At 34.4% G+C, this 21,327-nt stretch overlaps 1 protein-coding gene across 1 annotated transcript in view; it reads right to left on the bottom strand.

The window, feature by feature from the left end:
* LOC123713744 (ADAMTS-like protein 4) overlaps positions 1–21,327 on the bottom strand; it is a 77,742-nt gene that overhangs the window by 35,518 nt on the left and 20,897 nt on the right. Inside the window, exons 3-7 of the mRNA XM_045667567.1 lie at positions 15,302–15,371; positions 14,887–15,005; positions 7,282–7,405; positions 6,739–6,841; positions 3,847–3,977 (exon numbers count right to left, since the gene is read on the bottom strand). Of these exons, the coding sequence (XP_045523523.1) occupies positions 3,847–3,977; positions 6,739–6,841; positions 7,282–7,405; positions 14,887–15,005; positions 15,302–15,371 (547 nt within the window). The remainder of the gene's footprint in view (positions 1–3,846; positions 3,978–6,738; positions 6,842–7,281; positions 7,406–14,886; positions 15,006–15,301; positions 15,372–21,327) is intronic.

Below are 21,327 nucleotides of genomic sequence, written 5' to 3' on the forward strand. Positions count from 1 at the left end.
CTTGTTCTAGATAAAAAAATAAATATCTTTGAAACACTTTAAGCGATTTTTGTTGTTAGTCTGGGCCTGGATCTATGCGCTTATGTCCATAAGGACATAACATATCAGATATTTTAAAAACTTAACGATTATTATATATTTTAAATTAATTTTATTTATAAAAAATAGGGAACTTATCGTACAGTTCAGATTAATGCCGGTTCTAAAAGCTTAGCATAACCGTTTCAAGGTTTACGATTAAACCGAACACGCCGCGCCGTGACGAAAATACCATTATAACAATCATGTCCTAGACAATAAGAAATCTTAAGTAATTTATTACTCAGGCTCGTTGGCCATTATTGGACATAACACAACAATATTTTGTATAAATAATAGTCCGTACAGTCACAGTACATCTGGAATCTAAAGTGTATTGTAATGATTTTACACGTGGATTTAATAGGGGTCAAACGGTCAGGAAGCTCACATGTTGTTAAGTGATACCGCCGCCCTTGGACACTCTCAATGCCGGAGTTGATGCTGACCTTTTAAGAATTGAATCCTAAGTCTAATTGTTTCGGAAATACTTCAGTGAGCAGCTGGTTCCACACAGTGGTGATGCGCGACAACGACGGACGTCGAGGTGATGCGGGTGAAATTTCGGGTTTGTATAACTGTCGTATGTCTAACTGGTTATTTCATTATAACTATTTCTAAAGTCAAGTTTCACTTGCCTTATCGACAGACCATATAAGAATAAGCCGTGTTTAATTATATAATAGATAAATGCTTAACCAAAGGGCTGTCTATATATCCAAAATATGTATGCGTGTTGCGACCAAAAAAAAAAGTACGAAGTTCTCACAAACAAGGTGGTACCTCCTGCTGAGCGAAACGCGGTAATCATCATCATCATCTAAGGCTTTACAGCCCCTTGTGGGCCTTAGCCTCCTCAAGTATAATCTATTTCAATCTATTTCGTACTTCTTACGTCCAACCAACGCAGCTCTGGTCTACCAGGATTTCTCTTGCGACCAGGTTGTGAGTTCAATAAGGTCTTTGGCGTTCTATCGTCCGCCACGTACAATTAAGAATCAGGTAATAGGTAATAGTGAAGACTATTCCACATTCTGTCATGAAAATAAACAGTTTTGGAACGACACTTCATGGTTATGAAAGATCTGAGATGGACACAGCCGACCTGGCACTTCCAGTTCGCTTAACGCAGATTTTTTAAAATTAATTTAAATAAATTTAAAATGCGTAGCAACCTATATTTTGAAATGGAAACCTCGTGTAACCGTAACTTATATTAAACTATTAAATCAAATTATCGTTTTGTGCTCAAAGAACAGACGAATTCGTTCAAGATACACTTTACAGCATTCAATAAACGTATTAAGAGCGTACATAAATTCGTATTAATTGAGTAATAAATCTGAGAGTCGATCAAACGATGCAACTAACCCTGATTTATAAACCCTATATTAGGGTTACTGGTTTAATATAATATAATTGCTGCGATACTCCAGATATGTGGCTATGCATGTGATCCTGAACCCTTTGGAAACGTGCCCCAATCATTTTTATATGTACAATGACTTGGCGGCATAAATATGTAACCGCAAACGTCAATCATATTTATTGATTAGCTGTGAAAGGGCCGGAACTTTCACTAAATAGCAATTGCGACTGCGACTTTAATGTTGAGTTTTTGTACCGCGTGCTATGGATGTATTTATACAAAAACGTCGGTACAGAAACCGGCAAACTTTTTGAGCATTAAACAAGGGAGTGGGGGGAAGTTTGCGCATCGTACATCGGGACACAAACGTTAACTGATTTACCAATCACGCGATCGACACGTCACTTTCCCGCCGCCGCTCCCCTCCCAGTGATACCTAAAAATCGCAAGGCAAGGACATTTTTTCAAGATGTTTGCCAGTATCTATAACGTAATCGCTTTCACCGAATAGTGTTCAAAGGAGATTAAAAATTTGCCTGGCTTAAATTTTAAAGTTAAGTAATTAAATAAATATTATGTGAAATGTGACACTCAGTAAATGAAATCTTAAAAGCATTCAAATATTAATACAGTATACGTAATCTGTTTTATTACGTGTTATAAATCATATAAATCATTGAAATCCAGACACACGTTTACTTTGGCTTAGAAATTCAATGATTTAATGCCTAGAATTATTGTGACAGTAATTTAAATATGTGCAAGTGTGGATCTATTGTCTCTGCGTACAAAAGGGGTGATTGTATGTATGTATGAAATATATTCTACACTACTACTAAATGTAGCCCAATATCCATATTATCTCCTATATTATCAGTGTCTTCAATACGAAATAATCGTCGGTCAGAAGAGAAGTGGCTATATCAGTATAATGCTGTATAATTTGGATATGATGATTGGGACTGCGGTTTCGCGGAATCGCGCGAACACAGGGGATGGTTACGCATGCTATTAATAAGGTTTCTATGGTGGTTGACCTATTCTTTGTACACTGAGTTCACAAGTTTGTTTGCGACGACGGTGTTTGGTGCATTCACTACAATCAACAACTTTATAAAATCCTTGACGACGCCAACATCGCCCAATTCATCAAATGCAACAGACTCAGGTCGGTGGGACATGTGCAGAGAATGGTGGACGACAGAACCCCTAGGTCCTTACTGATCTCACAACCTGTTGGCAAGAGAAAACGTGGTAGACCGAGCCTACGTCAGTGGGTGAAGTTGCAAAGGATATCGAAACAATAGGGGTTCGAAGTTGGACGCAAGAAGCACGAAATAGATTGCGATGGGGCTGGGCCACAAGGGGTATATCCGCTGTTGATGATGATGAGTTCACAAGAATTGCTTGCTTTGTAGTTTTTATAATTGTATTTTAAATTTAGAATAATCCTGGTTTAGGCCTATTAAGTAAAGATAGAATAATGTGGGAAATAAATACAAAAATAAAATACTCCGATATCTTTTTCTAAAATACTTAGTTATACAATTCATTTGAAATATATGATTTATTTTAAGAGTACTCTGTGTAGGCAATGCAATGAATCCACAGTTGACAGTATTTAACCCTGTCTCTAGACATGCCTTAACTAATTTATTAGTTACCTTGTGTCTTATTTAAATATTCTAGGAACATGTTAACAGGCTCCAACTCCATAGATGATCATGTACCATTATATGATCACTCCATCTATTTGTATATCTATTTTCACTGTATACGTGCTAATGATAATATAAATAATTAAAAAATCTGCGTTTAATGCACAAGACGTTTTGCGACATAATTGCCATCTAAAGTTCTAATATGTAACTACTAAACAAATACATCAACCAAAAACGTGCATTTTTTCTCGATCTCCCTTTCTCACTCTCTCAATCGGTCTAAATCGCTCTCTCCCTTTTCTTCGACAAAAACGCTGCACATCTTCGTGACATTTCATCCGTAAACATTTTACCCTCATTCGTCTAAATAAGTTTCACTAGAAAAATCGTTTATTTCTAATTCTCATTAATCGGCAGCTCATGTTGGAGCGTCTGTTTTCACCGGTTTCTGTTCAGCGCCTCTCTTTTGACAGCGTACAGTTTTGAAGACGAAGATTTTCACTTGATCGGTCCATCTGCTCGGTTAACGACCAGGTCTACTACTACAAATATTCACCAAAAATCTTTCCCATAAAACAAAAGTTTCTACAACCGACGAGCCTTTTTGATAAGCGGATGGATCATAGATCTGTGGTCTCTCACAGTTTCCGTTATATACACTGTGTTTCATTAATTACTAAAGTATTTTTTTAAGATAGTGTTCCGAATTGTTTAATTAAAATAGAATTTTGCACTTACTTTACATGTTCCCTGTACACATATCGCTCTATACCCCTGCAATGTGCAAGGAGTCCCATCCGCCACGAGAGATAATGATGCATAGAAATGGTGACCCAAAGGACGGCAGTTCAGCATACAGGGCGCGTCACCTTTAAACATATATTTGGTCGTAAATATACTAATATTACCACCACTATGTGGAACAATCTTCCCACTGAAGTATTTCCGTACCAATTTGACTTATTTTACTTCCAGGAAAGACCTTACCAATTCTTTAAAGGCCGACAACTCACTGACACGCGGCTTGCGGCTCTGGCATTGAGATTGTAGATGCAGGTATCACTTCAGATGAGCCTCCTTCCCAAAGTTGTTTGTACCAGGAAAAATATATTTTCAATATATACAACACCTTATGTATTTTGTTAGCATTTGGTTTCAGGTTAATAGTATTATCTCTGCCATTTTATTTTTGTTCGGACATATATATCATATATTTTTTATATAACAGGGGGCTGATGTTAAGTTGCTATACACACTCACATTTCAGGGCTTGCATGTGCGTTGCCTGCCTTTAAAATTGATTTTTGTATAAACACAAAGCGTTTACATTCTTAATGAATACATAACTTTAAAAATACAATTTTTTGGCTAGGCAAGGGTGTTACCACGCATTAAAATTTTATTTCAACGTATTCGTTATAAAATAGATAAATAAATCAATGGCGCTACAACCTTTTAAGGTCTGTGCGTCGGACTTCTGCATCTGTATGATGATCATTTGTCAAACTAATAGGGTGATCAGCCTGCTGTGCTGGACACGACTTTTTGGTTCTAAGGCAAGCCGGTTTCCTCGCAATGTTTTCCTTCACCGTTCGTGCGTTAAAATTCGCACAAAGAAAGAAAGTCCATTAGTGCAAAGCCGGGAATCGAACCTACGACCTCAGGGATGAGAGTCGCACGCAGAAGCCACTAGGACAACACTAAAACTCCAAAGTCTTTGTCCTTATCACTCTTTTGCCATGTTACAAATATAAACGACAAAACATTCTTTACAAATTCTTAAAGGTGATCATTTTATCTTTAGTTAATTAAGTCTCAAGATCTAATTCAAATGTTAACGATGAAGATATAATTGAAATCACATTACACCAACTATCCATTACTTTGCATCTAATCTATAACTGATAACTTGGACGTTGCATTAATTTCACATAGAAGATAAATTAACCTTTTCCATTATTTCTAACTAACCGGAGTTAAGCATTTAGGTTAACACATCAAGTCTCTTAATTTCTATATTCAGTTCTCGCAGTTTCTACAAATTGTTGCTTATTTTACTGGACATAGAAACTGGGCTCTTACGTTTTATACGTCTCTCGGATTAGTGATACCTGGAGACCCGGTCCCCTATTACCGGTGAGTGAAAATAACTTTGGCGTGTTTTAGCAAAAAGTTTTTTCCAAAATATCGAATATCACGAAAACCTAGGGACTTTTACTAAACACAAAATATATTTTTCAGAACCGCCACAACGTCCTCCAACCTCGCTATTATCCATGCAGTATACAAACAGTGACTATAATGCTATTATAATAAAAAATGCCTGGTAATATGAACAACCCATGGGCCAAGCAGAGCGTTCTTTTGAGCGAGACGTGCGACGATCTGTTTGGCTGAATGCATTCCTAACAGCCGCAACATTCTGTATAACCATTTAAGAAGAGTCATGTAACAAAATAACGATCTTCTAATGGGTGAGTTATACTACAGTGATACTACATACAAGTTACACATTTTTGAAGTGAAACTTCTTTATAGGCGTTGGAAAAAAAATTACCGTGACATTTTGCCGTTACGCGCCATCTTTTTCTCGTCCCTACCACGGTTGATTCGAAAAGATTCTAAGCCATTAATAATAAAAATATATAATAACGATAACAATTATAGTGATAATTCAATTACAATTAATGAAATTCTGTAATAATCTACGTAGTAATAAGGTAAAATGAAATAATTGTATTATTTGTATTCATGTCTATGATAATAAAAGCCTTTTGTTAAACTTTATCTAATTTAACTATATTTAACCAATTTCTGTAGAAAAAGTTGCATATGGTAAATAATTTTTCGGAAAATAAGGTCATAAAGAAGTTTTACTTCTTATGTGTGTACACATTTTTTTTACTACATATGCACTCGTCACAATTAATAAAATTATTGAATCTTTGCCTAGAGCGATTGACCAGCCTTGGTTGTTTAGCACCTAGCTTTTCCATCGTGGTAATCGTTGTGCCATAATTGTCTGGCCAGATTTAAGATAGTGTACGACCCCGGCACTAGTCCACCAAAAGTAACTTTTTCGGGGTAACTTCGCGCTTGGGGCACGATTTGGCTGGTTCAGCTGGGTTCAGCCATTGCGATGAGCGCTTTCGACTATCGTACAGGATCCACTTTTCATCACAGGTAATGATTCAATTAAAAATCTCTTAAACACCACAGCCTGCTAACTCAGACGTAGTTTGCTATGGATCCACTTCCACAATAGTCTTCGTATCTTCGTTATCAACATTGGTCTCCGACCGTCCACAGGGCTTGTTCTACTGGATATCCAGAACAAAAATGAAACAAAAACGCACCGTGTTTTCTTTTGCGACACCGCCGCCATATACATAATTAATCCTTCAAGCCGTTTCTGCAGTACTAGTGCCACGTTGGAACTCATACTCGTAAATAACGCTATTTCATATTTTCCATTTTATAAATAGAGTGACGCAAAGAAAAATAATTCAAACGGTACGTGTATATCTGTACAAATTTAATTTGGAATTTCTAACCAAAGGGGAGGAAGGTCAAAGTGACTAGTACGATAAAACGTCATTTAATATGAAAGGACTTAATTTTTAAACTTACCATCAATATAAGGCACCCAGGTATAATATCTCCCTCTAAACGGCCTTCTGTCGTATGTGGAACATTGTTCTGTGCGAGGGTCTCGACTTCCATCTCGACATGCCTAAAGATATTTTGTAATATTAGCATAAGTTTCTGTATCCATCAAAGGGTTGGCGCGTAGATTATTTTGTACAGTTTACTAATCGATAGTAGTAGACTCCTGAGGAAGGTGTTTTCGTAAATTGACTAAAATTACGATTATTAATAACGAGGTTGTTAAGAATCATAAAATACACAATACCCACGCAAGCGATGCTATACACGAAAGCTTGTCTGTGAATCGCAATATATGTTGCTAAGCGCAAAACCCGAAGTATTTATTTTCTAAAGCTGAAAATATCATATTCAGGCGAAACGAAAATAAAATTAGTTTGAACTACATTATTAGGTGTAGTCAGGAGGTGAGATAATATACACGTATTGAGATCTCCTGTAAGAACGTACGCTTTTGACATACGGGAGTCAAACAAGTCCCGAATCTCACTAAACTTGTATACTTACGTGAGTATTACATTCATGGTAGCGTCTATAAACTCCTGCGCAGTCCTGACCTGTTGGCACTTGCCGCGTCACTCTCACACTTATTACAGGTGGTGCTAGTGTTGTATTTAATAAGTTACGAGATCTGAAACAAAAGTCATTTCTAATTAAGTTTATTTCTTGTGAATGCCATAATCATTTAATAATAGAATATATCAATTGCGCCTTGCAACCTTTTTAGGTCTGGGCTTCAGATTTCTGTATCTGTTTCATGCCGGTTTCCTCATGATGTTTTCCTTCACCGTTTGAGCTAATATTAAATGCGCACATAGAAAGAAAATCCATTGGTGTACAGCTAATGATCGAACCTACGGCCTCAGAGAAAAAAATCGCATGCTGAAGCCACTAGGCCAACACTGCTCCTATTAAACATTTAATATATCCACATTAACACCAACTATGCGATTAGTTTCGTATCTTGCAGCCCGAACATACAATGACAACTATTCTACTACTACTAAGCCTTGACTTGTATAAGCTATAATATATGAATAAAAGGATTATGCTTAACTTCTTTTAAGAACATGCATTGCTATATATAAGTCACGTGCATCATGAGCACACCCCACATACACACCCTAACTTAAGTATCCCCTTCGGTTATATTAGTTAAATTGCTTTTTGTTGTATATAAATTATGTTAGATGTAGGATAATGAATTAAAAAAACTATTTCGTAATATGTCTTTGTGTTTTTTTATGGTTCAAAGTACTTTAATTGTCAGAAACATATCTACGTGTTTGATAGATTAATTGATTGAAGATTTGATTTATTTTAAAATTATCATTAAAAAAACGACGTACATTAAACTTATGCTACCGATTTAGCGTTATATTCAAAATGTTACCAAATTGTGTAAATTCTTTTGCGGTTTTTTCCAAAGTAATCAAGGATCAAAATCGCAATAATAAATATTGTTGAAAAACTAACGCCTACTGAAATAGTTATAGCTGGCTTGGTGCAAATCGTCGTATAAAATTTTCACACTCATATCTTGTATGAATACCAAAAGCTGTCTTCAGTTTAAAGTAATGTGGTAAGGAGGGATCATCAACTACTTTTATTTTATAGGACAGGGACAAACGGGCAGAACGTTCACCTGAAGTTAAGTGATACCGCGTGAGTATTCATGGGCGCGCTTCTCAAAGCCAGAGAGCACGTGAGTGCGTTACCGGAGTTTTACGAATTGGTACGCTCTTTTCTTGAAAGACCCCAAATCAAATTGGTTCGGAAATACGTGAGTGAGCTGGTTTCACATAGGGGTAGGCGCGGCAAAAACTGCCTTTAAAAACGCTCAGTTGTGGACTGACGGACGTAGAAGTGATGTGCGTAGAATTTCGCATTCAGCCTCAACTTTCAATGATGAAACTCAGGTCAGCCGAATCCAAACAACTCCTCTTCATCGAGCATGTGCAACAATTTTGGAAGACATGTTTTAATTTCCGCATGTATATCAAGCACTTCTCTCGAGTGTATAAAGTAAGAATTTGTTAATTCTCAAAACTGTTTTCAAGACGTAAGTCTAGGTCCAAAACTTTTAAAGAATTTACAACAACCAACACATTTTAGACGTGCGATATTTAGTATGTAACATCTTACTAAATATGACTTCAAAAAACACAAACGAGGACAGGTCATACAAATAACTATAATAAATGATATGATTACATATTTGAAAACTACAATACTATTTATATTCTACAGCGTATTTAAATAAACTTAAACAAGGGAACGTACAAAATTGCTCGATGCGTCGGCAATAATAAACAAAATATACTTATTCGGCATATAGTTAGAAAAAAGTAATGAATATAAAACATATAACTATTAATTGCTAATTAAACGAGTCCTTAAATATTGTTTTCTAATATCTTTTACGTCATACACTTCTAAATGAAACAACACCACGGGCGGCAGTGGTAAAGCTTTTTAATTAAATCAACGACAAGAAATAAAATCTTCGGCCTTTTAGTAGGCTTTTTAATGTCCTTTTTATGGATTTGTGAGAGTAATTTGTAAATCAGTGATACGTCGATAATTCCTTTATTTCCATTTTAATTACTATATATTTGTTAAAACTTCTGATTTATGTTACTGTTATTGTTTTAACTACGGATTGTTTTGTACAAAATATTTTGCGTTTATTACACACACATTTCATAACTTTATTAATTTGGTAACACTTCTTTTGGTTGTGAGTTTGAAGCCAATAATTGAATGCATTTTTGACAAACGTTCAATCTCCATAAGATTGCAAATTCGATGACTTTTCCGTAGACCAACATAGTAGTTACTTAATTTTTTTATAAGCAAACGGAGGCTCAACAAATGTTATGTGAAACGGTCGCCCATGGACACTCTCAATGCCAGAGGGCTTTGTGTCTTTTAAGAATTGGTGCGCTGTTTTCTTGGAAGAAGTCGTATTGTGTCGGAAACACCTCAACGAGCAACGACACAGCGGTTGTCCGCGGCAAAAAAGCCTTAAAAATCAGAATCTAATAATCATGTTTATATTAAAGATATAAATTTGCTGCTTCTGTTATATATTTTATTGGTTATATTTTTTTTTTAATTATAATGTTCTTTCCTGAACTTTATCACATTTTTTTTACTATGTATATTAATTAGGATTGCCTGGAAGAGATTAAGATACAGCGGCCACGCATAATTTTTTTATAGAACAGGGGGCAAACGGGCAGAACGTTCACCTGAAGTTAAGTGAGACCGCGTGAGTATTCATGGGCGCGCTGCTCAAAGCCAGAGAGCACGTGAGTGCGTTGCCGGAGTTTTAAGAATTGGTACGCTCTTTTCTTGAAAGACCCCAAATAAAATTGGTTCGGAAATACGTGAGTGGGTAGCTGGTTTCACATAGTGGTGGTGCGCGGCAAAACCTGCCTTAGGAACACTCAGTGGTGGAACGACGGACGTCGAGATGATACGGTAAATCATGTTTTTTAAAGTTTATTTTTAGCGTGTACTACAACATACCTTCATAATTATTCAAAAAAAGAAAAACATGGAAATTATCCCATCCCGTACCTCTTATAAATTATCCTCCATAAAAAGTTCAATAAACAAATTAAGGTAATAATAATTTATATTCAAATTACTCCACTAATGTCCAGGAATAATTTATTCAAAGTCAACCTACAAAGGAACGCGTGCCATGACAAATGACGTCAGAACTAATTTGTTCTGTCCTATCAGCAGGACTCTAGAATGCTGTTAATGAAAGAATTTATATTAGTCTCACTCCTTTTAGTAATGTCAAACATTTGCTGGCGTCAAATTATTTAGGATTTTACATAACCTCTTGATGTGAAGACTTTATAAGAAGACTCCTAATGTTCCGGGGATAATACTTTAAGTTATTCTGAATTATAATCTCAGAAGAGACTATTAAAATATATAAATCAATGACGCTACAATCTTTTAGGTCTGGGCTATCTTTTTGTATCTGTTTTATGATCATATTTTGTCAATCTTATATGCAATTAGCCGATTAGCATAGCCTGACACATGTTAAATGCATATAGAAAGAAAAGTCCGTTGGTGCACAGCCGGTCATCGAAGCTATGGCCTCAGGGATGATCGGTTGTACGCTAAAGCCACGAGATCGACTCTTTTCTATAGGTAACTATCTTAATAAAACCTAATTTGATTTCTCTACAAATTTAAAAAGATTAAATATATACTTAAAGCTGAACTAAAATAACTTTTGAAGTTTAAGAATGTAAATAATAAGTGTGTATATCAATTATTACCAGACAGGCTTGACGCCTTATTCATTAAAAGTGACTGCATGTAAATAACCTAATTAGAGGTATCTAATCAATACTATGTTCTAGAGTTTATTGTCAGTTCTTCTCGTCCGATCGACGGCCTTGAATTGAGAACTGGCAGTAAATGTAAAAAGCATTTAATATGTATTTTTTTATTGACGTTCATAAGTGTACACTGTGTACCTAAATAAATAAATGATTTTGAATGTTTAATGTTCTCTTTACAACTTTGGTTTATAATATTTAACTATACTAAAATTATAAACAAAATGTTGGTAATTTTTTAACACAGACTAAACCAACCATTTCAAAAATTGTTTAACCATAATCATGGTCCTTTATACCCGAGTTTACCAGTGGTGCTACAACCTTTTTAGGTATGGACTATCTTACTGTATCTGTTTCATGACCATTTGTTAATTTAATAGGCAAGTAGCCGCCTTTGCCTGCCACACGCCGACTTTTTGCGTCTAAGGCACGCTGGTTTCCTCACGATGTTTTCCTTCACCGTTCGAGCGTAGGTATGTTAAATTCACTGATGAACAGAAAGTAGATTGGTGCTTGGCGGGGATCGAATCTACGATCTCAGTGGTGAGAGATCTCACGCTGAAACCACTAGGCCGACATGGCTCAGTATCACTGAGTATTATAGGCATTATTATACATTACAATATTTCACAAAATATTATAATGAAAATTATAAAGCAGTGCGAAATCTGTATAGGTCACTAGTTGAAAATATATGGAATGTAATCAAACAAGATTTGTTTGGGTCTTAAAATGTGATTGCTATAAATTTAAGTACATGTCTTCACATCGTCTTAATATAACGTATATTTTTTATTAGATATTTGTGTTTATAATAAGAATAAAGTTCTATTAACGTAACCAATAAACTCAAATCTTTATAAATAATAATAAATCGCAATGGCTGGCTTTGGACGGGTGGAAAAGGTTTCTGGGAAAGGTTTTTATGGAGAATATATAGGTAAGTGAAAAAATCATATTAGGTGAAACGAAGTTAGTTAATAAATGCGGAGGTTGGTTAAGAATAATTGTAACAAAAAAAAAATTAGAAGTAAACATGTACTCGACTTTTTAACAATTCAATTGCTTTTTGAATATTCCAGTAAGAGAATAAAAAAACTTGAATGAACCTAGAGGACATAATCGCAAAGTCATTAGTGGTGCGTGTCAGTCAAGTTTAGTGCCGACTTGTAATTCTCCACGGGGATTCCATTACGTTTAACCTATGACCCATAGCGATGATTGCCCAACGGGCGAAAATAAGCCAAATTACTGAGGAATTTTTATTAATTTTATGTTTATATATATATATATAAATAACTAATTCTATACATGGGTTAATACCATATATTTTATGATGGCCATATGATTTGATTTAGACTATTTATATTTAATTGCTTTTTTTAAAAATTCTAATACTTTTCACAGAATTACTATATACTTTATTATTTCCTGTATATACTTTGATTAGCTAGTACAATATTCCATGTATTTCCATATATTTCACATGAGTCTGAATTCACGTTAGTGTTAAATGAAAAAAAAATCGTAGTGTCATTGGACACTTTCTTATGTTAAATATCCTTTTTTAGTAAATCAGATTAGTTTTGAATTACTTATTAGTCTTAGGTTTGGCTAGATTATAATGTTAAATGATGTCTTTATGCACACACAATTTACAAAAAAAATACTTATACTTTACACTATAGACTTTATTATACATTGTATGAACTTTTATTTATAGGACTATATTCAATAGGTGCTGATCGATCCGGAGCAAGACAGTTTCTATTTCTTATATAAAGTGGTTGAACTATCCCTTCGCATAAGTTATACAAGACCAATCAATACACATATTATTATTTGGCACCTTTCAGTACATATTGGAATTGGTTCTATTTCTTTAAAGGATTTTATAGTAGCTAAAGATTTTAATAAACGATTTCTACGAATTAGTCGCATACTTATTTTAAAATGCCTAAGCATTTTAATATAATAATTATATTTTAGAACATTAGATATTGAATTGTTAAAATTTAGGACCGCTTCAGATTTTTTATGATATCAGTAAGTAAACGATTACCTACTTAACGATGGACACCCTGACTACGTAATAATTAGGCATTTTAAAATAAGTATAATTATATTTTAGAACATTAGATATTGAATTGTTAAAATTTAGGACCGCTTCAAATTTTTTATGATATCAGTAAGTAAACGATTACCTACTTAACGATGGACACCCTGACTACGTAATAATGTCGATTGATGACATTAGATACTTGATACTTGTCAGAAAATATTTGTCTGTAAAGTCGGTCTACGGACGATAGTTTAATGTGACAACGTCATAACAACATATTGATGAAATTGTTTCATACTTAAGTTTTCAAATGGAAGAGAGATAAATGCGGCGCAAGTGTACGTTAGACGTAATGGGACAATGAGCGTAACGGGACAAAGAGTTATACTTTTTCGTGCGAGCAGCCGGTGTTCATCATCATGAATAATTTATTGTCACGTTAAAAATTATTCCATATTTATGGCAATTAACTCAATAATATTCATACTCACATACGTTAGTAGGAAAACCACAAAAAATAATATAATATAATAACTATAAAAAACTCAATTAATTCTAATCTAATAAATTGCAGTCCAAAGTATTTTAATTCAAATAGTTAATCTTTAGAATTAAAAGCGAAAGAAATCTTTAAAAGTTAAATAAATGACTTTATATTGCAGTTAATATTCTCTTTAATGTTTACAAGATAACCCTAGTGATATACCCTAATGGCTGGTGTTTACAATTTTTATTAAATGCCTGAGAGTCGGTAAATTTATAGCTTATCGACGTTATTAATGTGAATGATAAATATTTTACGAGTATATTATAGAATATCGTGTATAAGTTGACGTAACACACAGTCAAACTTGTGTTTGACATACATGTATCTACTACTGTAAAGTAAGATTTACAATTTATATTAAAACCTTCAGCTGAGTTTCATCATTGGACGTCGAGCGTTTTAAGGCAGTTTTTTCGCACACTTCCACTATATAGAGCTTAAGTACCTTAATATAATACTAAAGTAGCCCACTTAAGTATTCGACTTAGAGTCCTTCAAGAAAAGTGTGTACCAATTCTTAAAAGGCCGGCAACGCACTTGTGAGCCCTAGCATTGTGTGTCCAGGGGCGGCGGTATCACTTAACATCAGAGAAGCCTCGTACCCGTTAAGACCCCGTTCTATTAAAAAAAATTACAAATACATATTGGACGCGGACCTATTTTACTCACAATTTAGTGGTTGCCTGGAAGACATCCAGTTGCCCTCCCGAAGTGTTAATAAATAAATTTCACGAATATCGGTATAAAACTATATTCTTAACAAGTATACTTCTTCTTTTTTTTTAACAGGGGCAAATGGGTAGGAGTCTCACCTGATGTTAAGCCCACTGTCCATGGACACTCACAGTGCCAGAAGTCTTGCGAGTGCGTTGCCTTATAACAATTAGAACGCTCTTTTCTTGAAGGACCCTAAGATGAATTGGTTCGGAAATATAGGAAAGACGGTTGACAGGACAGAACCCGTCTTTAGTTTTTCAATAAACTTCTTAAGAAATGCCTAGAGAGTTAAATAATATTTAAACTTAATTGAGGCTGAAGATCGTTAACGGACATGATTTAACAAATCGTTTATTATTTATACATTCATACTCGACATAGCGAAATTTAAAGTTTTATTTCTCCCATACCTAAGTAAACACTGCCTCTCTTGATATGATACTCCGCCACCACAGGACCTGGAACACAGACTCCATGAACCCCAGGAGCTCCAGGCGTAAAGCCCTACATCTGGTCTTTCTGGATGCACCTGAAATTATATATTTTATATTCATAAATTCTGAATAATATAATATATGTGCATAGCTGTGAATCCTCTGTACATATTTTCGTATATTTATTTATTTTAAGAACCGTCTATAGAAAATTTGTATACAATTTTATTAATATCTTGGATTTTCTTTATATAAGTTTCCTCTAGCGATATTTTCATGGCAATCTATGGTGTTATATACTGTATATGTCCAACTCAAGGTGCTATATAAAAGGTGCAAGAAATACAAATTATTTCAGTAATTAAATATAATGTACATTCTAAATATATACCTTTGCTTTGGTCGTTCCGTTAAGACTCGATGCTGTTGTGAACATCGCAAATTGGATCATTGATATCACCCTGGAAATGAAAAGAGAATAATAATTTTAATCAAATTGATGAACAACGACACGAAAAATATGACATAACCAAATACACATGAGCATTAAATTTAACTCCAATCTCACACGTAACCCCGCATTACACTAATCATATACATGTATCTAAAATCAGAACCGAATACAGTCGCAACAATATAAGTGAACCCGTTTCGAATAGATTTCCGAAGTTTTATGGTAGATAGACTCTAATGCAATAAAGCGTACGACGCGACTCATGTAAGTGACATGTATTTTTTTAATGACAACAAACATCCTTAAACTAATCAGTCCATTGTATGGACATCATGCAGTGAAGAAAATCGTGGATGCGAAAAACAGCTGTCCGTGATGATCGGTCCTGGGTTGTCAAGAAAATTAATATAATCAATACCTAAAAGCTTGGTTGTCAATATCTAAAAGGTAGTTTACTTTGTAGGTCAGGCTTCACGTTATTTGTTCAGTTTCATGATCTTTTGTTTTTAATGACACATCATCACTTCCGTATTGTATACTAGGAGATCAATTGTTCCAGGTAGAAACAAGAGCTTAGAAAGATCCAAATGAATTAAAAATTATCTGTAGTATCGTTTTAACATTTGTTTAAGTGAAAAATAAATCACCGTCCTACAATCTTCGTAACAAATTACTCAATTTCTTATTTGCGGTACAAAGGATGCGTGATCTATTTCGAAATTATCAAGATTAGCTAAGCGAAAAGCGTGGGGTCGTAGGATAGAGTACAGGAAATCATAGTAGAAAAATGAGCTTTATTTCTATGATTTAACATTAGGCTTTCAAGGCCGTTTTAAATTTTTAGACACTAAAACACAAAACTACAAGACCGCTTTTTAAAATTATTTTTCTATTAGAATCCTATATTATCCCTGATGAACCAATAACATACATATGAAACCTTCGACAAACCCAATATGTAAAAAAATACCGATAACAGTGTTTACATCGCGTACTCTGCAACTATGACAATAGAGCAGAGTGATAAAACTTTAGTACTTATTGAAGACATCAATATCTATATACAACTGATCCCATATGTCTATCTATTACACATTTAATAATTAATATCAAGGCGTGAAGTTGGGACTGAACGGAAAGCATTCATAAAATTGCTTAAACCATGAACTAGCGACATACACAAGTCGTTGGAAAATCGTAATTGTTGTCATTTGGTGATTGACTGATGAGTGACACTAAAGTCGAACAGATTTTGAACACAATTCACCTCTGGAATGTCACACTGATGATACGTAATTGCAAGTGATTATTATTAATGGCAAGTGACTTCGAAAATATAAAAGCCTTTTATTTCAGATACATTTATATTTCTATAATCTCATTCATTAATTTGTGTCCCCTATTTTGGCAAAAGCCTCTCAAATCTCACAATTCCTGTCTGCACTGTACCAATCTTTGCCATGTGCTGGTTTCTTCCTTAATCTGGTCCAGCTTATAAGTTATCTTCCTCTTTTCCATCTATTGGTGGGAACCTATTTAATACTGCGCCCATTTCCCCTTTAGTTTAAGATAAGAATTGCCAATAATTAGTATAAATTATGAAGATGCTTCTTATCTTAATCAGAGTCACAAACATCTGAGATGACCTAACCAATCATCAAAATCATGTGGCCTATTAGACAGTACCAATTTACTATAAATTGCGTTATTTTGGCACTAGGTCCGATGTATTATTTCTACGCCAGAACCAGTCTGTTGCACAGATCCCCGTTAACAAAGACGTTGGGCTTACGGAATGCTGTCTCCGACACTGTCGTGATCTTTATATGTTCGCAGAGTGAGTTCACATTATCGTATTATGTAATTTTGTGAATAAATAAATATGAACTACACGAAATGTTTTACCCTGCTCATATCGTGGGTCCACAAACAATTTGTTAGCGCATACAATTTACTGCTCTCACGGCAAAGTAATGAACTCTAACAACTGGGCATGGTGCCCAGTTAAGTGTTCTCATTGCAAATCCTAGTTTAATATTAAACAAAATACGATTTTATTAGGTTCGCGGGCAGTTTTGGCCTTGTTGACGAGAATTTGCACCACCAATATGCGGAACCATTAAGTATTTTTGAACTAATTCGACGTATGTATTCGAAAAGCGTATCGATACAGCGATATCAATTAACATCTTATGGACCTACTCTTCTTTAAAAAAATCAGCTGAAAACCTATCGGAACTGAGCTTTTTAAACATTTCCGTTTAAGATTATAATTATAAAAAGCCTTTCTTTTAAAATCTTTTTATTACAGTATCAACGATTCGAAGTCTGCACGAAACGTATGAGAAAAATATTATTAGACAAGTCGCTTCGAAGTGAAAACTGTGATCTAATCTTTCCCATATACACATTTCTTTTATTAAATACAACTAAACTGTGACATAGGGTTGAAATTAAAAATAATAATTATATTTCATTTCAAAAAATTTGAATTATCTGTAATCTTTTGTTACCCAGATAAGATAACCAGAGTTTAGCGTTTGTCATTATATTTTAGGACCATACATATGTAATTGACGTTTTGTATGGGAGGAACAAAAAGTGGATTTTTTTTAATGGAATTTATTTAATTCATCAAACTATCTTATATATTATTGGTCTTTTTCAAGTCTTAAAAATCAATTTCAATATTTAAAAAACTTGGGTACAATACAAATAATAATAAAACAAATTAATAATCTTGTAGCTTCTTTCGGATCCAATGTTACACTTTAGCGATAAACAAACAGATTATAAAGAAAGCAGAAATAAAATCAACCAATCACGAATAGACAATTTTGTTTTACATGTAAATTTCTTATATGGCAATGTTCCGCAATTATTCGAGGGGTCACACCCGTATTGATTTTTGAAGATTTAAAAAAAATCGTCGTCGATTTAATTTCTTTCAGATGTAAGTCGGTTATAGGCAACCCTAAAGCACAGTACTTTAAACTGCACAATCCGACATCTCCATTAGGTGTTTGTGACAGTAATAATGAATTCTACGCGTTGCTCACTTGCTCATTATGCTGTCCGAAAACACGGCGCTTGAAAGGTTATATAATTTTAATATATTTTAAATCCTATGTATCTCTATACTTTATACGTTGTACCAGAAAGAACGGTTTAGTGGTCGTCGATACACAATGTATCAATAAATTAAGGCCTTAGTACATATTGAGACATCCCTGATTTAAGTCAATACAAAAATAGGTACACAATTTTCATTCTTCTCTAGGCGAGATGGCGTCGTTGTCGCACTATTTCCTATGACGTACTATGCCCCAACACGTAAAGAAACTATAAGTTTTTCACGTGTTAATTATTATTCTTAAAGGACACAACTAATATATTATATCGTTGACGTTGACGTTTTGTCGTACTGGCCACTTTGATCACAAATATCTCTATGGTTAGGAATTCCAAATTCAATTTTTACAGGTATTTACTAAATTGTTTCTCGAAAACCATGATTAATTTCATTTAGATTTTTTTAAACATGATCTATCACGTTATTTGCAAGCACGAGTTCCACTATGGAATAGGCGCTGCAGAAATGGCTCGAAGGATTAATGATGGCGGCGTATCGCAATCAACAACAGTCAAAGTCAAAAATCATTTATTCATATAGGTAACACAATGTACACTTATGAACGTCAAAAAAAAGATATATACGTTAAATGCTTGTAATTTTACATTTACTGCCAGTTCTCAAATCAAGGGCGTAGAACGGAATAACTGGCAAAAACTCTCCGCCACTCTTTTTATCGCCATGGATTTTTTGTATTACACGTTTGTAAGGGGCTGCAACCATTACATTACATGTTCCACGTGACATCTTAAGTAATAAATGCGTTTTTCGTTCCAACATTTTCAACAAAAAAAATCAACTCTGATGGGGCAGTCGAAATCCTTCATTGTAATTGTGAAATATTTGTTTATATGAAAAACGACTCTTGAATTTCCCAATTAAAACTGTTCTGTCCCTTGTCATAAATTTTTAGATGAATTCAAAAATATGTGCTCAATATCAGAGGTCAGATTTCGTTGGTCTATTTAAAATAGTTTTGACACAATAAATATGTTACGAAGTTCACCGGGTCATCTAGTTTTTAAGAAATTTAACATTATTTACAAGTTACTTTATACATATAACATTTTTAAAGCTTATTGCGCAATGTGTATCTTAAAAGTTCGTTAGTTACTTTGCATAGTAAACCCAAATATCCAAAGTGATGGTGATAGCAGTAATTTAATGTTCCACGCCTGGTCCATTTCGACATTAAATGGAGTTTCCCATGGATTTTATCTTTTTAGTGCAATTACGTTTAAAACGCTGGTGGCCCTATGTATGGGACAAGCTGCTTTCTATCGCTGATTATTTGTTCGTCGTCCTTCGAACTATTAGCTCAAGCTAAATTACGTAATAAATGTAAATATATATTATATATATTCCTTGGTGCGATAGACAGTCTCTTGTGCAGAGGTGCAAATAAACCTAAGTTGTCCTGGAAAAGGTGGCTGTGGCTTCCCAACGAACAAACGGAGCAGTGAGGTCACTCCGTTCTGAGGTTACTGAGTTCTGAGCTTCTGAAAGGTAGGCTGGCTTAATTAGCCAGGACTTTACGTACCTCGGACGAAATGGGCGGACAAAATCTAAGGGCGGAAACTGAAATAGATCTGGGAGTTTACTCTGTAACCAATCTCAACGATTTAGGGGCAAGAAAACCAGTCTGGTCTTGGGCAGCTCTTCAATTTCACTCCAGGTCATAATCAATTTCGATGTAGTTGTCTCAACATCCGTAGTGCTGATGTGGCCTTTGGATCGGTTTATTTTTTAATTTGGCAATATTTAGTTACAGAAAATCTATCTGACAAATAGGATACACATGTTATAATAATAATAATAAATCCTTTATTTGCAAAGAAATTGGTATATCCAGATTAAATAATTAAAAAAGCCATTAAAAAGGCATGCAGGTGTCATTAATTATCATATGGTCATAATAATAAGAACAGTAATGTTATGTTAACTGTTACTGTTATAGTTAACTTTAATAATGTCAAATCGGTTATAAAGTTGAGGAACTGAAAATGTCAGTTATTTTAACTAGAGTCTATGTAGTTATTATATAACGTTGCACAGTTATTCGCTCTAACGACCCAGGATACCGTTCACAAACCCCGTGACAGATGCAATATTGCTGACCTTGTGTGAAATAAAACCTGTGTCTCCTAACAACAAGAATATTGCTTTAAGCTATAGTTTAACTTCGTTAACTTCTATTATATAAAAAAGTGTATTAGAAAAAACTACTTTGGGCGAATTTGTTTTTATTTTATTTTCTGTATGCAGGTACATACACGCTGAGCCACGAATGGATTCACTCACTTCATACCTACGAATATATATTTGTGTAATATGACAGTCATCAAGATATGTAAAAAAAATTATACCAGTTATTATTAGAAGACTCCTATTTATTAGGTACTAGGCAACTCTATAGGCAAGCTCTCTTCTGAGGCGTAGCGTAATCATAGCTATCAGATATAGAGTATGTTACACAAAATACTCGTACAAAACAATTACAAATAAATAAAATAATGTATCTGTCAACTGACTAATCTGTTTCTTGGCACAATTTTAATTATGTAAAGAATGTTTACTATTTTTGAATAATGACAGGTACCAATGCTCTTTGAGTTTATCTATGTATTGGAAATTTGGTGAGACGACCTCGGGTTTATGGGTCACACGTTGAACGAGTTCGAAATCCCGTTTGTATTAGGGCGACGGGCATTCTGCATTCATAATTTTTAAATCAGGTGACTAGACTAGCCTACTCTAAAAGACAATGTTTCGCAAACCTAGCCATGTGTATCCCAAGTCACGGGGGCAGTACTGCTTTAAATCGCTAAAA

The sequence above is a fragment of the Pieris brassicae genome, chromosome 8 (assembly GCF_905147105.1).
Source record: "Pieris brassicae chromosome 8, ilPieBrab1.1, whole genome shotgun sequence".
NCBI lineage: Eukaryota > Metazoa > Arthropoda > Insecta > Lepidoptera > Pieridae > Pieris > Pieris brassicae.